This window comes from Schistocerca serialis, chromosome 3 (assembly GCF_023864345.2).
Source record: "Schistocerca serialis cubense isolate TAMUIC-IGC-003099 chromosome 3, iqSchSeri2.2, whole genome shotgun sequence".
NCBI classification, from domain to species: Eukaryota; Metazoa; Arthropoda; class Insecta; order Orthoptera; family Acrididae; genus Schistocerca; species Schistocerca serialis.
In genome coordinates, this window is record NC_064640.1 from 762,409,413 (window position 1) to 762,430,081 (window position 20,669).

The window sequence follows — 20,669 nt, forward strand, 5'->3', positions numbered from 1 at the left end:
ATTAGGAATGAGATCAAGAAACAATGAAAAAATTTAGAGATTAATATCTTAATGGAATGAGTGACTATTAAACTATTCTGACTACAAATCCTCACCAAAATTCTTGTTAGTCCCATTACAATTTGAAAATTTTTATCTTTAGACACTGTTAATTGCATTTCAGATAAAATTATGAAATGTAATAAGGGCTGCCATGGAGACAAAACCACTACCTATATATGTTGTGGGAATACTTTCACATTTTACATACCACAAAAACGCAATGAGATACACTACTGCACACACCCATGATGGCAGTGTTTAATAATGTGAAACTCATAGTATAGTTTAGTTTTTGCATTTAAAGAGATACTGATGAAGGAAATTGTTGGTTAACTATTCATTGTATGTGGAAAGGATTTGCCAGTATACAAGGTCGAGCGAAAGTTGAAGAGCTTGTAAGGTTGTGATGCTTATACAGAGACAGAGGATGTACCATGAAGTGGTAGGCTATTTCTAAGAGAGGACTCAACAGTCTTTGAACATGGAGGATCTTCTGCACTGTCTAATATGTACACAATCATCTGTCTCAGCTCAGTGCAAAAGTTCTTGCTTGGCAGAAGTTTTGGGGCGAGTCTCTCATTTGTGTAAACATTAGCAGCCATACTCACATTTGCTTTCTATCAGTGTGCAGTGAACTGGTATCAGAGAAAATCTCTGTGTTTTCTGGTACCTAATGTTTCTGATTTTAACAAGTCTGGTAGTGCAAATTAAAGACACTTTGAATGTCAATATTTTAACAATAAATTTTCACAGCAGTCCTAACATACTCCCTGAATTAGATGGCCTCCAGCAAAGCTGTCACATTCAAAATAAACTCAGAACTGAGAGCTTGATGAAACCCGAAGTAGAAAGCTCCGAAACCTTAACAAGACATGGATCATATATGAAAAAGACAGGTTAAATGCCACAGGATGGGGCGTATTCATCACAATTGACAAAAATATTGTGTCTATTGAGGTCAAAATTGAAGGTGACTGCAAAGTTATCATGTCACGACTAGCCACTCTACGTGAAATTAAGTTACTACCAGATGTTTCTACTGGCCACCCAGTTCTACCCAAACAGAGGCCTGCAACTCAAATCTCACTCGGCAAACACCTTAAGGTGATCATTTCAATTTAACAATATGATTATTATGGCTCTGGAGCCTAACCATCACTTGCCACACAGCTGCACCTTAACATATATAACAGCAATGAAAACTACAAGAAATTCACACAAGTCAGACATCTGCTTCTGGCTTTGCTGCCTATGATGCGATATTCTTAATGCATTCCATGTGCGCTGCCACAAAAAATCGTATGCAATCACATGTAGAAAATTAAAATGAAAGAACGGTTCAGATATTCCAAGGCAGGATATAAGAAATGAGCTGACATTAGACTGTAATGTCCAGGAATTAAGTCGCAGACTTACAGTACTGTAAGACAAACACACCCCTAAATTTTCAGTCAAAGTAAAGGGTTCTCCTGCCACACGGCTGAGAACAAAACTCTAACAAATAAAGAATATACAAGACGCTCAACAAAAAAAAAACCAACCCAACACCCGAACTTTGTGAAGTATACAGGAACACGCCCCTTGCAGTTAACAATTGTAGTTGTAAAAAGTAGAAGACAGCAATGAAGTGGAGCATTTGCAGTCACCCAAACACAAACTGACATGCAAAAGAAGATTCAACATAAGCACATAAATTACATATCAACACACAACATAAGCTAGGTACTTGAGACCAGAAACTCAAGAATTTCACAGATGAATTAAATAAACAAAAAATTTTAACAGCAGGGCTCCAAGAAATGAGAAACACAATACAGGCCCCTTCAAGTCATAAGGGTAGAGAATTTAAAATGGGAAACTAGGACAGAGCATTAAGAAGCAGTATGACCAATTTCGAACATGATTTATAGTGAACATAAACATAATAGATTCAAAATCACCCAGAATTGTAAACTCTGACTTTTAAAACAATGAATAAAAGCTTCACAATTATAAAAGCTCATGCTCCTACAAATGAACAAAATTGTCTAACAAAAAGAAAGGAAGAGACAGATAAATTTTGGGATCTTCTCAAACAAACTGTGAACAGAATAAGTAAAAGGAATGTAAAAATCTTATTGGGAGACTTCAACACCCAGCTAGGAAAACAAAGGAAATATAAAGATATATTTGAAAAATTGGATTCCACATAACTTTCCAAACAAGAATGGTCAAAGACTTGTAGAACTCTGCAGAGAACATAACCTTACATCTAGAACAACACACTTCAAGACAATTATTATCACGAAACCAATTCCAGGAACTACCATAAAATCTTTGGGAAACAACTACAACAGTATGAGCCCCTTACATTAATACTGGAAGATGAAGATGGAAGAATGGCACACAGTAAAAAATAAAAATAATTCTGAAATCATAGCAAAAGCATTCAAAAATTGCTGAATTGTGAAGAATCCAAAGAACTCTTACAAATCAATGAAAAAATCCCAATTAAAACTGGACTGAACAAATCAGATTCCCCAACTTTCCAAGGGAGGGGGGGGGGGGGGGGGAGGAAGAGGAGGAGGAGGAGGGGGGGGGGGGATGTGGAGACAATCAGGTTTTTGTTGAAATGTGGAAATATTAATGTGATATAGTGAATACCTCCTCTATCATCCATCCACTATGCATGAAGGGGGATAAGAGCGATCCGTACAACTACAGACAGCAGAGGAATCTCTCCCCTGCACTGCATATACAAGGTTTTATCCAAGATCCTAAGGAGCAACTAGAACAGGATTTAAGGTCATACCAGGGAGGATTCGGACCATAGAGAAGCTGTGCAGAGCAGATCATTAGTTTAAAACTAATTATGACATACTAAAGGAAATGGAACAAAGTTGTAGATTTTAAGAAGGCATGTGACTGTTCCTGTACACCATCAGTACTAAAAATTTTAAGAACTCTACGGTTCCATCCAAAACTAATGAGATTAATAGGACGTCCTCTTACCAACACCAAATCAAAAGTGACATTTAGAAGAGAAATTTCTGAACCATTCATTATAAAAACAGGCCTAAGACTAGACGGCTGTCTATCACCATTACTGTTCAACTGTGCACTGGAATACATAATGAGAGAATGATACAAGAATAACCCACAGACCATAAGAATTGAAGGTGCTGAAAATGACAAAAGTTTGAACTGCTTGGGACTTGATGATGTTGATCTTGTTCTCCTAGCTGACAACATTAAAGAAACCAGGAAACAAGTTAAATCACTACAAGAAATAGCACAGAAAATTTGCCTCAGAATATCATTAAAAAAAGAGGTTATGCTAACTGACTGACCACTTGCAAACAAAATTGAAATAGGAGTACAGAACATAAAAATTGTTGCTAAATATTTAGGTGAAAGCATAACTTACAATTTAAAGGAAAAAACATCAAAGCAAAATAAAATTAAAAATTGAAGAAATCAAATTACATTACCAAAAACATATACAACAAAATCTATCCATATATGCAAAATTAAAACAATATAAAAAAGTTACACAACCAGAAATAACTTACACAGCTGAAATCATCATCAAAACAACTAATACAGCAGAAATTGACAGAAGACTAAAGATAGAAAGAAGTATAATTAGGATATGCATAAATAAACAATATCAAGTAAATCGGCATGGCAGAACAGCTTCAAATGGAACAATATACAAGAAAATAAAACCAGTAATGAACACAATCAGGAAGAAACATATTTCATTCTTTGGACATGTGATGAGAACACCAGAAAACAGAATTAGTAAGGGAATAACAGAAAAAAATGTGGAAAAGTAAGAGCTACATTAAATGGATCACAAAAATTAAAGAAGATATAAGAGAACTCCAAATTACAGTAGATTACCTGAAAAGGAAAAGAGAGAAAACCAGAGTACTGCAAGGCACACAAACCAGACTGCAAAACAAAGATCAATAAAGGGGTTACAGGAAGAGTAACCTACAACAAAGAAACAAAGAAAATATCTGACAGAATGAAGATGTATTGGGCAGACAGAAGAGCCAAACCCCTTCATATAATAATAAATTATAATAATCCTTGTATAACCAGTGTACTACTGAACTGTCTTATTTAATTATTATTGAACTGTATTGTATTACTAAATAGCAACAACTTGTATAAACTTTTGTATAACTGCCTAGAGTGGTCCAATGAAGGCCTTAAAATAAAACAATTAAATAAATACAAGAAGCTGCAGAAATAAGTGAAGCAAAATGTGGGCAATGCCAAAATCAGGTATGCCTGCTCTGTTGTATGCAGCAATTCGAATCGTGCAGCACCATGAAAATAACTGTGCAGCTTTGGGATAGAAAGGCAACATCTGATGCTATTTTTTAAGCCTCTGCAGATATATTAAATAACTTTTTCTCAGCAATGATGAACTATCATTTTGCTACAAGTTGTCGGTTAAAGACAGCACCTTCACAATAAATATATATTTCTAAAACATGTTTTTACATGCACAGTATGGGAAAACAATCACGAGAATCTGCTCTGATGCAGTACGTAATAATGGAGTGAGCATGTGAATGATTTAAAATGTTGCCAGTATTATTATTCCAGCTCTTACAGATACATTCAGTCTCTATCTCTTGTTGGTGCATATATCCTACAAAGTAAACGCAAAACTTAATCCAACCAACAGCCAAGAATGATAATTCAAAATCACTGAGTAATTATAGGCCAATCAGCATGTTACCAACTGTACCTATAGCTTTGGAGTGCATTGTTCATGAACAGTTGATAGATTAACTTACAAAGATTAATATCATAGTGCAGCAACTGGATTAATCAAAGTGACTGATGACATCAAACATGCCATGGACAAGTGTGAAGTGATTATTTTAACACTGCTTGTTTTCAGCAAGATTTCTGATACTGCTGATTTCAATATATTAATTAATGAAAATAAAACAGCTATTATTTTATTTAAAACAATTCTGACAGTCACCTTATAAACAGGTATTGAGTCAACCGTGGGTGAGAAAGGCATCATGGAAATATGCTCTCAGGATTCCCTCAGGGTTCAGACCTTAGTATATTGCTAGTCTTGCTGTACAGCACTGATACTTCATACACTATGTTATCAAAAGTAACACACCCAAAAGCATACATTTTTCATATTAGGTGCATTGTGCTGCCACCTACTGCAAGGTACTCCATATCAGTGACCTCAGTAGTCATTAGACATCATGAGAGAGCAGAATGGGGTGCTCCACAGAACTCACTGACTTAGAACGTGGTCAGGTGATTGGGTGTCACTTGTGTCATACGTCTGTATGCGAGATTTCACACTCCTAGACATCCCTAGGTCCATTGTTTCCAATATGATAGTGAAGTGGAAATGTGAAGGAATATGTAAAGCACAAAATTGTACAGGCCGACCTCGTCTGTTGACTGGCAGAAACCGCTGATAGCTGAAGAGGGTCATAATGTGTAATAGGAAGACATCTATCCAGACCATCACACAGGAATTCCAAACTACATCAGGATCCACTGCAAGTTCTATGACAGTACGACAGCAGGTGAGAAAACTTGGATTATATGGTCGAGCGATTGCTCATAAGCCACACATCATGCCGGTAAATGCCAAACAATGCCTCGCTTGGTGTAAGGAGTGTAAACATTGGACTATTGAACAGTGGAAAAACGTTGTGTGCAGTGACGAATCACGGTACACAATGTGGTGATCAGATAGCAGGCTGAGGGTATGGCAAATACCCGGTGAATTTCATCTGCCAGCATATGCCGTGCCAACAGTAAAATTTGCAGGCAGTGGTGTTATGGTGTGGTCATGTTTTTCATGGAGGGGGGCTTGCACCCCTTGCTGTTTTGCACAGCACTATCACAGCACAGGCCTACATTGATGTTCTAAGCACCTTCTAGCTTCCCGCTATTGAAGAGGAATTCGGGGATGGCGATTTCATCTTTCAACATGATCAAGCACCTGTTCATAATGCACGGCCTGTGGCAGAGTAGTTACATGACAGTAACATCCCTGTAATGGACTGGCCTGTACAGAGGCTTGACCTGAATCCTATAGAACACCTTTGGGATGTTTTGGAACGTCAGCTTCGTGCCAGGCCTCACCAACTGACATCGATACCTCTCCTCAGCATAGCCCTCCATGAAGAATGGGCTGCCATTCCCCAAGAAACCTTCCAGCACCTGATTGAATGTATGCCTGTGAGGGTGGAAGCTGTCATCAAGGCTAAGGGTGGGCCAACACCATATTGAATTCAAGCATTACCAATGGAGGGCACCTCCAACTTGTAAGTCATTTTCAGCCAGGTGTCCAGATACTTTTGATCACATAGTGTATATACCACATATTTATAACTACCACACATAAGCTGATGATATACATTGGTATCTAACCAGTAGCTCTACGAACTTTGCTGCTCTTGTATCAGGTATCAATGATGATGACCTTAGTATCCACATGAAAAATATGTAGGGGATTCCGGCCCCGTCCCCCTCTCCCCATCCCATCGCCAAAAAATTTTCAAACTAAAAGTCTGATTTAGACCTTTAAATGCTATATTTCATACACTTTCCGACCCTAAATCAAGGAGATATGTTTAAATGACCATACATTTATATTTATTTTCATATTAAATTTAATCCAAATTATCATTTTCAATAAAGAAAACTTCTTCAGCCTCAATGTCACTCCCACTTGCAATGAATGTGACGTGGGATTCTACAGCTGGTGATCCCCCTGCCACATCGATGTCTATAACTGACTGCTGCCCCCTACATACATTCATTTTTGTCTCATAGAAAGCATCTTAATAATAATAATAATAATAATTATTATTATTATTATTGCTGCTGTTGTTTCTGTTTTTTGTCACTGCCCTTTTCAGCAGCTCATGTAACTTGCTGAAGACAGTTTTTCCCAATGTCAGACAATGAATACTGTTGTCACTGTTGTTGTTGCTGCAGTACTGTGAAATGTGAAACTTAATATTTTTATCTGTGCCATTGCTGTGGGTGTGAAGCAACATAGTATTTTATTTGTACAAAGTCATGCTTCTGTTTGATAATTTGATAACTACGACTCTGAACATGCCAAAGACACTCCTCTATCTCACAGAGAGTGACAATTAGTAAATTTTGCTTCTTGTCCAAGTACAGGAACACATGTAACAACAAGACACAATGCTACAGACAGAGCGAAAATGAACACTAGTGCTCCATAGCAGTATTTAGTGGTAGCAGACTAGGAACAAAGTACCTTCATTCTGCACTGACACAGCTGTAAAACACTGATTTTCAAGATGTTGACAACATGTTGCGAACAGCATTGCAGACCATGTTTCAAACTCAGTGTACATGCACCTTTAGTAAGTCATGTGATGAAATCATTGATACACAGGTTTACTGCATACTCAGGAAGGAAATATTTATAAAACATTTCAGCAGCATCTGACTAACAAAATTTAAACAGTACCTTTTTCTTTTTAAACATCAGATTGTAAAATGTCTATTTTTGTAATCTTTTAGTAGCTTCCTGGAACTCTGTAATTAAGGAGATAAATCCATGCTGTCTGATCTATCACACAAAACAGCAGTTCTAATCAGTTACATGTCCACCTCTGGTGTGTACCTGTATGAATTTACACTGAGATCCTACCATGTCTTCTTGGTGCTTCACCTCTTTTGTCAGACAGTGTATTTCCAGTCAAAATAAAATAAAAATTGAGTATCCCAGTCTTCAGTCTTGCCAAATCTTTACTACAGTGATTTAATCCAACACACCACAAATAGTAAAAATGGTGAAAACTCCAAATGACTTGAGCTAGTCATAAATGCTTGCATAAAAAAATGTTTATAAGATTCAGTTGTTTGATCACATCAATCCTTTCTACACTCAATGAGGATGGATGTGACTGGACACCCAATGTGATTTTCACAGCTCTCTGTAAGTCCGCCTTTTTAGAGATGGTTGTGGGACTCGGCTGTTCGATACAGGATGTCAAATTAAACACATTTAGTTGTCAAGTTCAAACCTTATTTTATTTGGCAACCAGTTTCAGCATTTCACTACACCATCTTGAGACCCCTGACCCATGTGCAGAAGGAATTTACCTGAGTTGTGATCAAAACAGGGGCCAGCAATACTGGTCAGCAGGTGATGGTTGAAGTGATCACTATAGCAAAAATATACTAATACGAGTATTGCTGGCCCCTGTTTTGATCACAACTCAGGTAAATTCTTTCTACACGTCGGTCAGGGGTCTCAAGATGGTGTAGTAAAATGCTGAAACTGGTTGCCAAATAAAATAAGGTTGGAAACTTGACAGCTGAAATGCGATTTTCGCACACTCTGTTTTCTTCATCTATTTCTTAGTCACTGTTGTTCACAACACCTCTCCTCATGTACCAAATACCGATCATTATTCTCATGCATCAGATACATAAAGCATCTGGGCTGTAACTATGTACAACTTTAAATTTTTCTCCATCTCCTTCTCCATTTCAGCCATTCAACTGAAACAACCAGGGTCTTATTCTAAACTACTTGACATTCAAGATAAAATTATATCTTCATCTTTGATCATAACTGTAGCTTCCCTCTCAGCCTATCCCAGCTGTTTTCCTTCTGCCCAACAGTGAGCCATTAGCCCTGTCACACTGTCAATACTATATATTCTTTCCTCATCTCTATCTATTTCTGTTTTCTTTCTTCTGTTATCATCTGCTAACCTTGCCCTATAAAATCTCACTCTTCTACAGACCAATCAATTTCTACACATTTGACTCCTTCTGTGCTGCTGTCATTAATTTCAGTTAGATGTCATTACATTAGACAAGAAAATCTACATTCACATGATTCACAATTAAATGCCTGGCAGAGAGTCACAATGGAGAACTGTTTAACACAATGTTAATTTCTCAAATATGATATATTAATTACTATATTATTAACATTATTTAAATCTTACAAAGTGACACACACACACACACACACACACACACACACACACACGTGTGCGCACTTGCGCATGCAAACATACCATCTGCATCACTGCAAGGAACTGGTAATGGATAAGTGCTTCCTTCCCTCTGTCTTGCTATTAACAGTTGTTGAAACTTCGCACAGTCATCATCACTCAGGTTTAGTTCTTTATTGTGAAGCTTTTTCAGATGCTCATACAAAGCATCAAGAAGCAAATTATTTGGCCCATCTTCTGGAAGAGTAGATGATGATGAAGAGTTCCTTTTCTCCATGTAAGCATTACCACTGAGATCTGCAAGACACACTTAAAATTAAGATTGAATGTGGAAAAAAAAAATTTGGGAACAACAGGCCCTTAAGCTAAATTTCTCTGACAAAAAAAAAAAAGAAAAAGGAAAAAAACCATGTAAGTAGTCAACCAAGAGCTAACCAATTGTAAACCATGAGACAGCTGAAGTACTTTGAAACATTACAAAATGTAGGAAAAAATACAAATATATACATTTAAGTATGCAGTAAGAACATAGTCACACGAGGATATGACCCAATTCCTTCCACACGGTAGTCCAGTGCTTTTGTCATGACTCCTACTTGCTCCTTATCACCAGCTGAAACTATCTTTCTTCATTCATAAGATGAACTTCTCATAAGAGTAAATGAAAATATTGAACTTAACTTCATAAACTCAAGCCTACTTCATTACAAGTACTAACAGACACTGTCGTTTTCAATCATATGAAATGTACTCTGACCACTCATTTCCCTCCTACTCTCCAAATATTTATTTTCATTGTTCACATACTCAAACACATTATGCACTATCCTGCTCTCTTGCTGCGTCTATAAGATAGTATTCCAGATTTACTCTTCTTACAGTGTGAAGTCACCTACATGAACCTCACATTACCTTCCTGTATAATATGTCCCAAACAACAGTGATCTGTCTGCAACTAAATAATTACACTACTATGTCACTTTTATATTATTCCATCCTTATAAATTGAAGAAAAACAGTTTTGCCTTCATGATGGTGAAATGTAGGCATTGTAACTGCAGTTTCTTTAAGTGTCCAAGAAGATATGACTCTATGCAGCCTCACATCACTGCTTTGGTTTACCAATCTGGCACACACAAGTATCGGTAAAAAGTTAACTCATCACTGTCTATTTGACATAACGAAGTTCACAGTTCATTTACTTTTAACCCTTCCAAGTAGTCTTAGGCCTGTAACTCTATGGAAAACATTAGGCAAGGGGTGCACAGACCGCAGCCCATGGGTCGCATGTGGCTCACCACTGATCTGACAGTGGCCCAGTTCTCACAGTTTGTTCTTGTAATTTTTTCTTACCTTTCATTCTCTCCTGGAAAGGAGAGGGTGGGCCTTTGCAGACCTTAGTTCTTTTGAGCCACATCATCCTAGCTGGCATTGGGGCAAGGGGAACCCAATTCAGAATAATTTGTCTCACAGCAGATTATTTTTGAACATATGCCTATACAAAACAAATGCTGCAAACATGTGTCTCCCATTCATTTCACATGAAATCTCCACTTCTGGTTGTATATATATATATCATCAAAATTCTGAGCTGGTTGGGGGACCATGCTCATAATGATCCAAACATTCTGAATAGGGAAGAGATCTGGTGACCTTGCTGGTCAAGGTAGGGTTCGGCAAGCACAAAGACAAGCAGTAGAAATTCTTGCTCTGTTTTGGCAGCCATTATCTAGCTGAAATGTAAGCTCAGAGTGGCTTGTCATGAAGGGCAACAAAATGGGGCATAGAATTTCTTCAATGTAACGCTGGGTTGTAAGGGTGCCATGGATGACAACCAAAGGGATCCTTCTATGAAAATGAAATGGCACCCCAGACCATCACTCCTGGCTGTCCTGTCCGGGGCATCTCCAGACATATCGTTGCTGGTTATTGGGACTTGCAGCCTTGAGTCCAGGACACCCACTGAGAAATACAGAAACCTGGTACCTTGCAGGGATCAGCAAGAGGCCACTGGCAGCACCATAAAATCATGCCTCCATCCAGTCACGGATGACTGGGGAGCCACACATCTCTTCCTGAAGAGTGACTGCTTAAGCCAAACCAGGGACCACTGTGCATACATAGTTCCCATTGGTGAGAGCTGGCCACGGCATGTGCTGGCTGCTTGCAGTCAATCACTTGAACTCTCATCGATGTGCCATAGGAAAAGACTGTGTCACAACAAGAAGTTAGACTTCATTGTAGGCAACTGTTTGTCGAGTGTTAATTTCTCCCATTTTAAAGCTCCCAGGAGCTTGCTGGAGCCTATACCTTGGGACTGTGTTTAGTTGGAACCACTGAAGAGTCAAAGTTAGTTTCTGGTTATCCCTATTGTAACCAATAGTTTTTCGCAAGTTAATAAAGAGGCTGTCTGTAAAATCTACCACAACTCTCCTCAATTAGTAACAAAAAGCAGGATTTTTCAATATAAATATTAATGTCAGCCCTGTTGAGAAACAGCTGAAATCACTAAAACTGAACAAGAGCCCAGGGTCAATGGAATCCCTATCAGATTCAATACAGAATTTGCAACCAGGTTATCGCCTCTTTTAACCATAACATATGTGGGTCCCAAGAGACATGGGGGAGGGGAGGGTGGAGATTAAAACAACAGACGAACTAGTTGAAAGAAAGCACTAGTTCATGATCATTGGCTTCCACATCCCTCTGCGGCAGAATCTTAGAACATATTCTCAAACACAATCACTTATCTTGAACAGAATGACATCTTCCATGCACACATTCGAAAAATGTCTCTCATATGAAATGTAACTCACATTTTTATTACACAACATCCTCAATGATATGGATCATGTCAGTCAAGTAGATGCAGTATTTCTACAGTTTAAGGATTTAACTCAGTGTCATATCAATGCTTAATAAAGAAAGGACAATGCCTGACTCCAAATGTCCACTGTGTGCAGTTCTCTTTGCAGAGTTCACTTGGTTACTGATTGAGATGGTCCTGCATTCACTAACAGCAGCAATTTCTGTCTGGTTTGAAACTGAGCACTGTCAGAGATCAGTGTCACCTTCTCTTATAAAAGGGAGCTTTGTCCACTAGCAGGAAGAAGATCCCAGCAGAGGGGTCAAAATGTTGATTGTTTGAAGAAATATGTTGCGGCCTAAAAAACCAGATGATTTTAACATCACAGACAATGGCCATGAAAGCCTTGGTTTGAAACTGATTTGTCATGGACAGGGCATGATACCCATTGGCTACAATCTTTTTTATGTCCACTGTTCTATATACTATGATCAGTAAACACACCATGAACAATAACAAGTGGCTATGTACTCCCTTAGGATACACATAAAATTAGTTTCACTTCTGATGATTGAACCCCATTACAAATTCATTCAGTTCTATCTGTTTCAAAGTCTTCAATCCAATCAGAAAACTGGTCTGATATTCTATTAGCTTATACATTTTTCATCAGACAACAGGGAGTATCTCTGCTGAATGCTTTTGGAAGTCTAGTTACATGGTATCAATCTACCTTTTCGATTTCAAAGATGAACAGAGTAAGCCGAATTACACAAGATGACTGCAGAATCCAAGTTGCTTCCTACTGAGGAGATTTTCATTCTCTGAGAATGTCATTAAACCCTGTAGAGAAGTTTGGTATTTGATCCCAAATGTTGGTGAACAGTCCACCAATCATAAACTGTATTTCACCACCACCCCATTGTTTACCAAATACTGATGAAAAACTTTATTTTGCCACTTGCATTCCAAAAGTGATTTCTAAGCAGATAATAGTAACAGTGACTTCAACTAAAAATTATGAACAGTCACCTACTACTGCTGTTGTATCGAACAAAATGAATCAACAAGAATACCACACATTCAGAAGCATCATTAGTTTCACCAAAATTACAAAACTGGAACTAGAATGAGACTTTCACTCTGTAGAGGAGTGTGCACTGATATAAAACTTCCTGGCAGATTAAAACTGTGTGCCCGACCGAGACTCGAACTCGGGACCTTTGCCTATCGCAGGCAAGTGCTCTACCAACTGAGCTACCGAAGCACGACTCGCGCCCGGTACTCACAGCTTTACTTCTGCCAGTTGGTAGAGCACTTGCCCGCGAAAGGCAAAGGTCCCGAGTTTGAGTCTCGGTCAGGCACACAGTTTTAATCTGCCAGGAAGTTTCAAAACTGGAACTGTCAAGTGTACCATTTGATTGGAAAATAATTACTTTACCAGTACTGGTGCTCTTACCTTGTATAAATGTAGACAGCAATAATTCAGCCTGCTGACATTTTGGCAATACATGCATCAGGTTAAATGGAAATGGAATGTGGTTTATTCTCTCTTCAAAAAATGTTGCTGCTTGTATTTCAGAACTAGAATAAAAAAACTGCTATAAATCACACGGAAAATGTAACTAAGCAACATTTTGTAATCTATATAAATTTATATCAATATGCAAAACATTTCTAATTAATTTAAGTATTACTGATTCTCATGATTTATTGTAGATTGTAAGCACCAATATTTTCATTCATGTGAAAAGTCTCTGTCTTTGAACTTTTGTACATACTAAAGGGTCACAGACAATGATTCATTCATAAATTTGAGTCAAAGGAGAAGCAATATTCCTGAATATGTTGTTGTTGTGGTCTTCAGTCCTGAGATTGGTTTGATGCTACTCTCCATCCTACTCTATCCTGTGCAAGCTTCTTCATCTCCCAGTACTTACTGCAACCTACATCCTTCTGAATCTGCTTAGTGTATTCATCTCTTGGTCACCCTCTATGATTTTTAGCCTCCACGCTGCCTTCCAATGCTAAATATGTGATCCCCTGATGCCTCAGAACATGTCCTACCAACCGGTCCCTTCTTCTTGTCAAGTTGTGCCACAAACTCCGCTTCTCCCCAATTCTATTCAATACCTCCTCATTAGTTATGTGATCTACCCATCTAATCTTCAGCATTCTTCTGTAGCACCACATTTCGAAAGCTTCTATTCTCTTCTTGTCCAAACTATTTATCGTCCATGTTTCACTTCCATACATGGCTACACCCCATACAAATACTTTCAGAAACGACTTACTGACACTTAAATCTATACTCGATCTTAACAAATTTCTCTTCTTCAGAAACGCTTTCCATGCCATTGCCAGTCTACATTTTATATCCTTTCTACTTCGACCATTGTCAGTTATTTTGCTCCCCAAATAACATAACTCTTTTACTACTTTAAGTGCCTCATTTCCTAATCTAATTCCCTCAGGATCACCTGAGTTAACTCGACTACATTCCATTATCATCATTTTGCTTTTGTTGATGTTCATCTTATATCCTCCTTTCAAGACACTGTCCATTCTGTTCAACAGCTCTTCCAGGTCCTTTGCTGCCTCTGACAAAAATACAATGTCATCGGCAAACCTCAAAGTTTTTATTTCTTCTCCATGGATTTTAATACCTACTCCGAATTTTTCTTTTGTTTCCTTTACTGTTTGCTCAATATACAGATTGAATAACATCGGGGAGAGGCTACAACCCTGTCTCACTCCCTTCCCAACCACTGCTTCCCTCTCATGTCCCTCGACTCTTATAGCTGCCATCTGGTTTCTGTACAAACTGTAAATAGCCTTTTGCTCCCTATATTTTACCCCCATGCCACCTTTAAAATTTGAAAGAGAGTATTCCAGTCAACATTGTCTAAAGCTCTCTCTAAGTCTACAAATGCTAGAAACATAAGTTTGCCTTTCCTTAATCTTTCTTAAAAGATAAGTTGTAGGGTCAGTATTGCCTCACGTGTTCCAACATTTCTGCGGAATCCAAACTGATCTTCCCTGGGTCGGCTTCTACCAGTTTTTCCATTCATCTGTAAAGAATTCACGTTAGTATTTTGCAGCTGTGACTTATTAAACTGATAGTTCGGTAATTTTCACATCTGTCAACACCTGCCTTCTTTGGGATTGTAATTATTATATTCTTCTTGAAGTCTGAGGGTATTTCGCCTGTCTCATACATCTTGCTCACCAGATGGTAGAGTTTTGTCAGGACTGGCTCTCCCAAGGCCGTCAGTAGTTCTAATGGAATGTTGTCTACTCTCGGGGCCTTGTTTCAACTCAGGTCTTTCAGTGCTCTGTCAAACTCTTCACGCAGCATCGTATCTCCTAGTTCATCTTCATCTACATCCTCTTCCATTTCCATAATATTGTCCTCAAGTACATCACCCTTGTACAGACGCTCTATATACTCCTTCCACCTTTCTGCTTTCCCTGCTTTTCTTAGAACTGGGTTTCCATCTGAGTTCTTGATATTCATACAAGTGGCTCTCTTTTCTCCAAAGGTCTCTCTAATTTTCCTGTAGGCAGTATCTATCTTGCCCCTAGTGAGATAAGCCTCTGCATCCTTACATTAGTCCTCAAGCCATCCCTGCTTAGCCATTTTGCACTTCCTGTCGATCTCATTTTTGAGAAGTTTGTATTCCTTTTTGCCTGCTTCATTTACCGCATTTTTATATTTTCTCCTTTCATCAAATAAATTCAATGTTGCTTCTGTTACCCCAGGATTTCTACTAGCCCTCGTCTTTTTACCTACTTGATCCCCTGCTGCCTTCACTACTTCATCCATCAGAGCTACCCATTCTTCTTCCTGAATCTCTGTACAACCTCTGGTTTAGTCAGTTTATCCAGGTCCCATCTCCTTAAATTTCCACCTTTTTGCAATTTCTTCAGTTTTAATCTACAGTTCATAACAAATAGATTGTGGTCAGAGTCCACATCTGCCCCTGGAAATGTCTTACAATTTAAAACCTGGTTCCTAAATCTCTGTCTTACCATTATATAATCTATCTGATATTTTCTAGTATCTCCAGGATTCTTCCATGTATACAAATTTCTTTTATGATTATTGAACCAAGTGTTAGCTATGATTAAGTTATGCTCTGTGCAAAATTCTACCAGACAGATTCCTCTTTCATTTCTTACCCTCAATCCATATTCACCTACTATGTTTACTTCTCTCCTTTTTCCTACTCTCAAATTCCAGTCACCCATGACTATTAAATTTTCGTCTCCATTCACTACCTGAATAATTTCTTTTATCTCATCAATACATTTCATCAATTTCTTCATCATCTGCAGAGGTAGTTGGCATATAAACTTGTACTACTGTAGTAGGCATGGGCTCCATGTCTATCTTGGCCACAATAATGCATTCACTATGCTGTTTGTAGTAGCTTAGCCACACTCCTATTTTTTTATTCATTATTAAACCCACCTCTGCATTACCCCTATTTGATTTTGTATTTATAGCCCTGTATTCACCTGATCAAAAGTCTTGTTCCTCCTGCACCGAATTTCACTAATTCCCACTATATCTAACTTTAACCTATCCATTTCCCTTTTTAAATTTTCTAACCTACCTGCCCGATTAAGGGATCTGACATTCCACGCTCCGATCTGTAGAACGCCAGTTTTCTTGCTCCTGATAACGACGTACTCTTGAGTAGTCCCCGCCCGGAGATCCAAATGGGGGACTATTTTACCTCCGGAATATTTTACCCAAGAGGACGCCATCATCATTTAACCATACAGTAAAGCTGCATGCCCTCGGAAAAAATTACGGCTGTAGTCTCCCCTTGCTTTCAGCCGTTCGCAGTACCAGCACAGCAAGGCCGTTTTGGTTAGTGTTACAAGGCCAGATCAGTCAATCATCCAGACGGTTGCCCCTGCAACTACTGAAAAGGCTACAGCCCCTCTTCAGGAACCACACATTTGTCTGGCCTCTCAACAGGTACCTCCCCACCAACGGCAAGGTCCTTGGTTCATGGGGGGGGGGGGGGGGGGGGGGGGGCTGAATAGGTAATGCTCTTGCATAAAAATATTTCCACCACAACTTTTCACCCATCTCTTCCTGCAAATATGAAATTACACACTTCTGGTGTTCTCAACATTTGTACAAATGCGAACTTTATATATTTTAGGATAACTTGCTGCAAATCCTATTCAGTTCCTCCAGAATGATATTCAAATGATCACTAAGTTCATAAGTTCATGTTCTGCCTTATCAGTCCTCTTTCTCCTTGTCTCATTTTTATTACTATCTTGGGTAACACTTAGCCACATCCACAATACGCCATCTCACATGACTCAACTTATTTCATCAGATGATGGGCCAAAACTAACAATATCTTTACTCATTTCTGCAATTACATAATTATATAAGAATAAATCATCAGTACAAACAAGCCTCATCTAATAGATTCTGAGTGGAAAAATAAGCCAACTCTTCATATCAAACATACAAGAAACTTCCACAGTTTGAGTCATATAACATCAGCAGAGGCATATGATGTTTATCTTCTGCACCCATTTTTCAAAATTTATATTAATATTGCTTATGTAACATACTTTTTTTCCAGTTATCACCTCTCAAAAACTGGTAAAATTGTTCTTTCTAAGTATAGAATTAGTTCCTCCACCTTTTCATTTCGCACGTATGTTCAACTATTCGTCTGCTTAGCTCCCAAAAACACTTTTGTCCCTGTTTCTATTCCTGCTTTATCAGACCTACAAAACTGGATGACTAGCCTCGTGACTTCCACAGTTAGATAGTTAGTTAGCTAGTTAGTTTCTTTGTTATTGTTTTTTTTATTTATTTTCAGAATATCTGAAGCTCTTTCTCGATACACTTTTGACCACAGGACATAAGTGCACGTTTGAATAAAATAAAAGTTCACCTACAGTCTCAGTGCAGTTCTGCAGAGTGCATTGTGTCTCCAATTATTTAATCGGGTAATGCAACATGAATAGTATGCTGCTTGTCAACATGAGTTAAGAATATGCACACACTGTCACTTAAGGCAAGATTGGTTGTCAGCAGGAGAAAATGCCTGCAAAATTGATGTATACTACAAACATGTCATTCAAATATTTGATCTTTATTGTGAAGCACAAAACATTAAAGACCTGCTCCACAGCGATCCTCTGCAGTCAACACCACCAGCTGATGATCACTACCCACAAATTATGGCTGAAAAAGTACCCCAAGGAGAATACAACAAAATGACGCACTGCCTTTTTTTAGGTAGCTGGAAGAGCTATGTCAACCCAAACTGTACAAACCATCTTCAGTTGATTAGTTTGGCCTCCTGGTGACAATTACTAACAGTAAAAAACCTAGCACTGTGATGTGTGAAGAAGATGAGCAAGAGGACACTCTGAGTAGAACTTGTATCACTGGTACTAGGTTTCCTTTGCTGACCAGTACAGGATTTTCCTGATACCTGCTGATTGCCACATAAGAATGTGGAGATGGCTAGGTTCCAAGGCCTGTCTTTGGCCCACAATCCCATGAGTTAACAAGGGAGGTGGCTTGCTTATTCATAGATGTTGGATGTATCTCACAGGTAATAGGGTTAATTTGCAGCCTATACAGTACTTTGAATGAAGTTACCTACAAAAACATGCAGTGACATGTTGCTGCACTCAAGGCCATCCTACGTGACCTGAACATTGATTGATTAACAATGTACAAGTTGAAAACCAAAATTCATTCAATTAGAAACACACAAATGAATTACAAAAAAATACAAGCAAGTAAAATATCTGGCTGTGGAGCAGACAACATGTACATGACAAAATCCTGTGGTTGAAGTTGGTGGATTGCTTGTTAAGATTATGTACAGGAAGTAGAGCTCCACAAATTTGTTAAACTGAGTTCTGTATCCAATATTCACTTCTTTGAAAACACAGCAGTGTATCGCATTCACACATTGTAGTCATGGCATCATTGTTGATTTTGGAACACAAAATATGTACAGACAAATATGAATCCCCACTTGTCAAAAAAATGCAGTGAGATCTGCCATTTCAGTTTGGGTGGCAGTGCTTCACATTCTGTAGTTTCTTTCTTCTTTATAACCTCATTAAATCTATTAAGATGAAATGTGAACTGTTCTGGTAACATTCTCAGATGGTGAAAATAATCTCTCAGGTTTTCCACAATAACTGTTTCAGTAAGGTTGCTGAGAAATTGAGATGATGTCTTTTTTTAATTCCGTCACAAATCCAAACACATTTCTTACGTATGTTCTTATACAGCAGCTTCATGCATACAAGCATTAAATCCATCACTATGAGTGAAGCTGGCACATACAAAACGATGGAACTGAAGTGTACACTGGTGTCACTATGTCTACAGCCATATACGAAACTATTTTCATGGCCTAATGTAAAAGTGTAAAGTAGCCTTTATACTTCCCTGTAATATGGGACCACCTTATGAATAAGGTTTTATTTCAACTTTCAGTCTGTTGTGACTGAAGAGGGGGTGAGACAAGGAAGGGGGAGGGGGAGGAGGAGGGGAAGGAATTCACTGAAGGAGCATGTGTATACCTGCATTTCCTCAAGATTCTTCGAGTAAATTTCAGTCTTATTAGTTTTAGGTGGTCATTCTCCTTTAAACGACCCCCCCCCCCCCCCCCCTCTCTCTCTCTCTCTCTCTCTCTCTCTCTCTCTCTCTGTCTACCAGCCCCAAACAACTGTCCCATGCTATTTTCTCTATTATCTCCCCCATACCACCCCCCAAACCTACTCAATAGGCAAACAAACCTTATCTGAATATATATAACCTAAGAAATTACCAAGAACTCATCTAAAATGTACATAATTGTGAATTCATAGGTTTATGCATACACCTTTATTCTCAAAAAGTCAATTATTCTTTGGTAAAATACTTATACTTGCCTGTCACAGTTCTTCAAGTAGTCAATTACCCTTTGGTAAGGATTATTAACAGTCTGGCCATCAGCTAATGATCTAATAGGGGATGACACTTGATCACCTTTGCACATCAGACTTAGGTGTTCAAATGTAAGCAGGCAGGAGATACACTCATAATCAACACTGCATATCTGGAAAAGAAAGAGCCAAATGACTCATATGGTTACTAATTTTTAGCTGACTTTAACTAATGATTAACTTCATCATATGTCAGTCTTTAAGAGTCATTTAAAATGTACATGGGAGAGTTGTATTGAGTTAATTATCATTTCAGAAACATTAAGTTACATAACTAATTCATTATCAACAATATAATGTAAATAATAGATAAAAAATATACTTACCCAGCAGCATCATGAGAACACACAGAGAAAAAGGTTTAATTTTTACAATGTTACGCAGCCAGTGGCTCTTTCTTCGTGCACAAGAGTTGAAGGGAAGGGAAGAGTCATGAAGGAAAAGGACTGGAGAGGTTTAGGGAAAGGGGTACAGTTCAGAAAAATCACCCAGAACCTTGGGTCAGGGGAGACTTACTGTACGGGACGAGAAGGAAAAGCTAATTGTTGGGGAATGCACTGGACGAGATTTGAAAACCTGAGAACTTAAGGAGGAATACAGGATAATATACAAGGCAGAGATTACTACTAAAACATTGTGCATGAGTTAATAAGAGTGAAAAGCTAAGTGCATTGCACGTAACAGAGGTGTGAGGGGGGATGGCAAAAAATTGACAGATCAGAAAATGAAAGATGTAGAAAACTAAAACAGGGTGAAGAAAGGAGTAGGTACTGTGAAGAAATGCTGAGACAGAAGGAATTTACATAAATTAAGGCTTGGTGGGT

General features: G+C 38.3%; 1 protein-coding gene across 1 annotated transcript in view; it reads right to left on the reverse strand.

Moving 5' to 3' along the window:
* Nucleotides 1-20,669, reverse strand: part of LOC126471204 (KICSTOR complex protein SZT2-like) — a 525,225-nt gene that overhangs the window by 302,193 nt on the left and 202,363 nt on the right. Inside the window, exons 3-5 of the mRNA XM_050099318.1 lie at nucleotides 19,792-19,958; nucleotides 13,307-13,431; nucleotides 9,105-9,338 (exon numbers count right to left, since the gene is read on the reverse strand). Coding sequence (XP_049955275.1) covers nucleotides 9,105-9,338; nucleotides 13,307-13,431; nucleotides 19,792-19,958 — 526 coding nt within the window. The remainder of the gene's footprint in view (nucleotides 1-9,104; nucleotides 9,339-13,306; nucleotides 13,432-19,791; nucleotides 19,959-20,669) is intronic.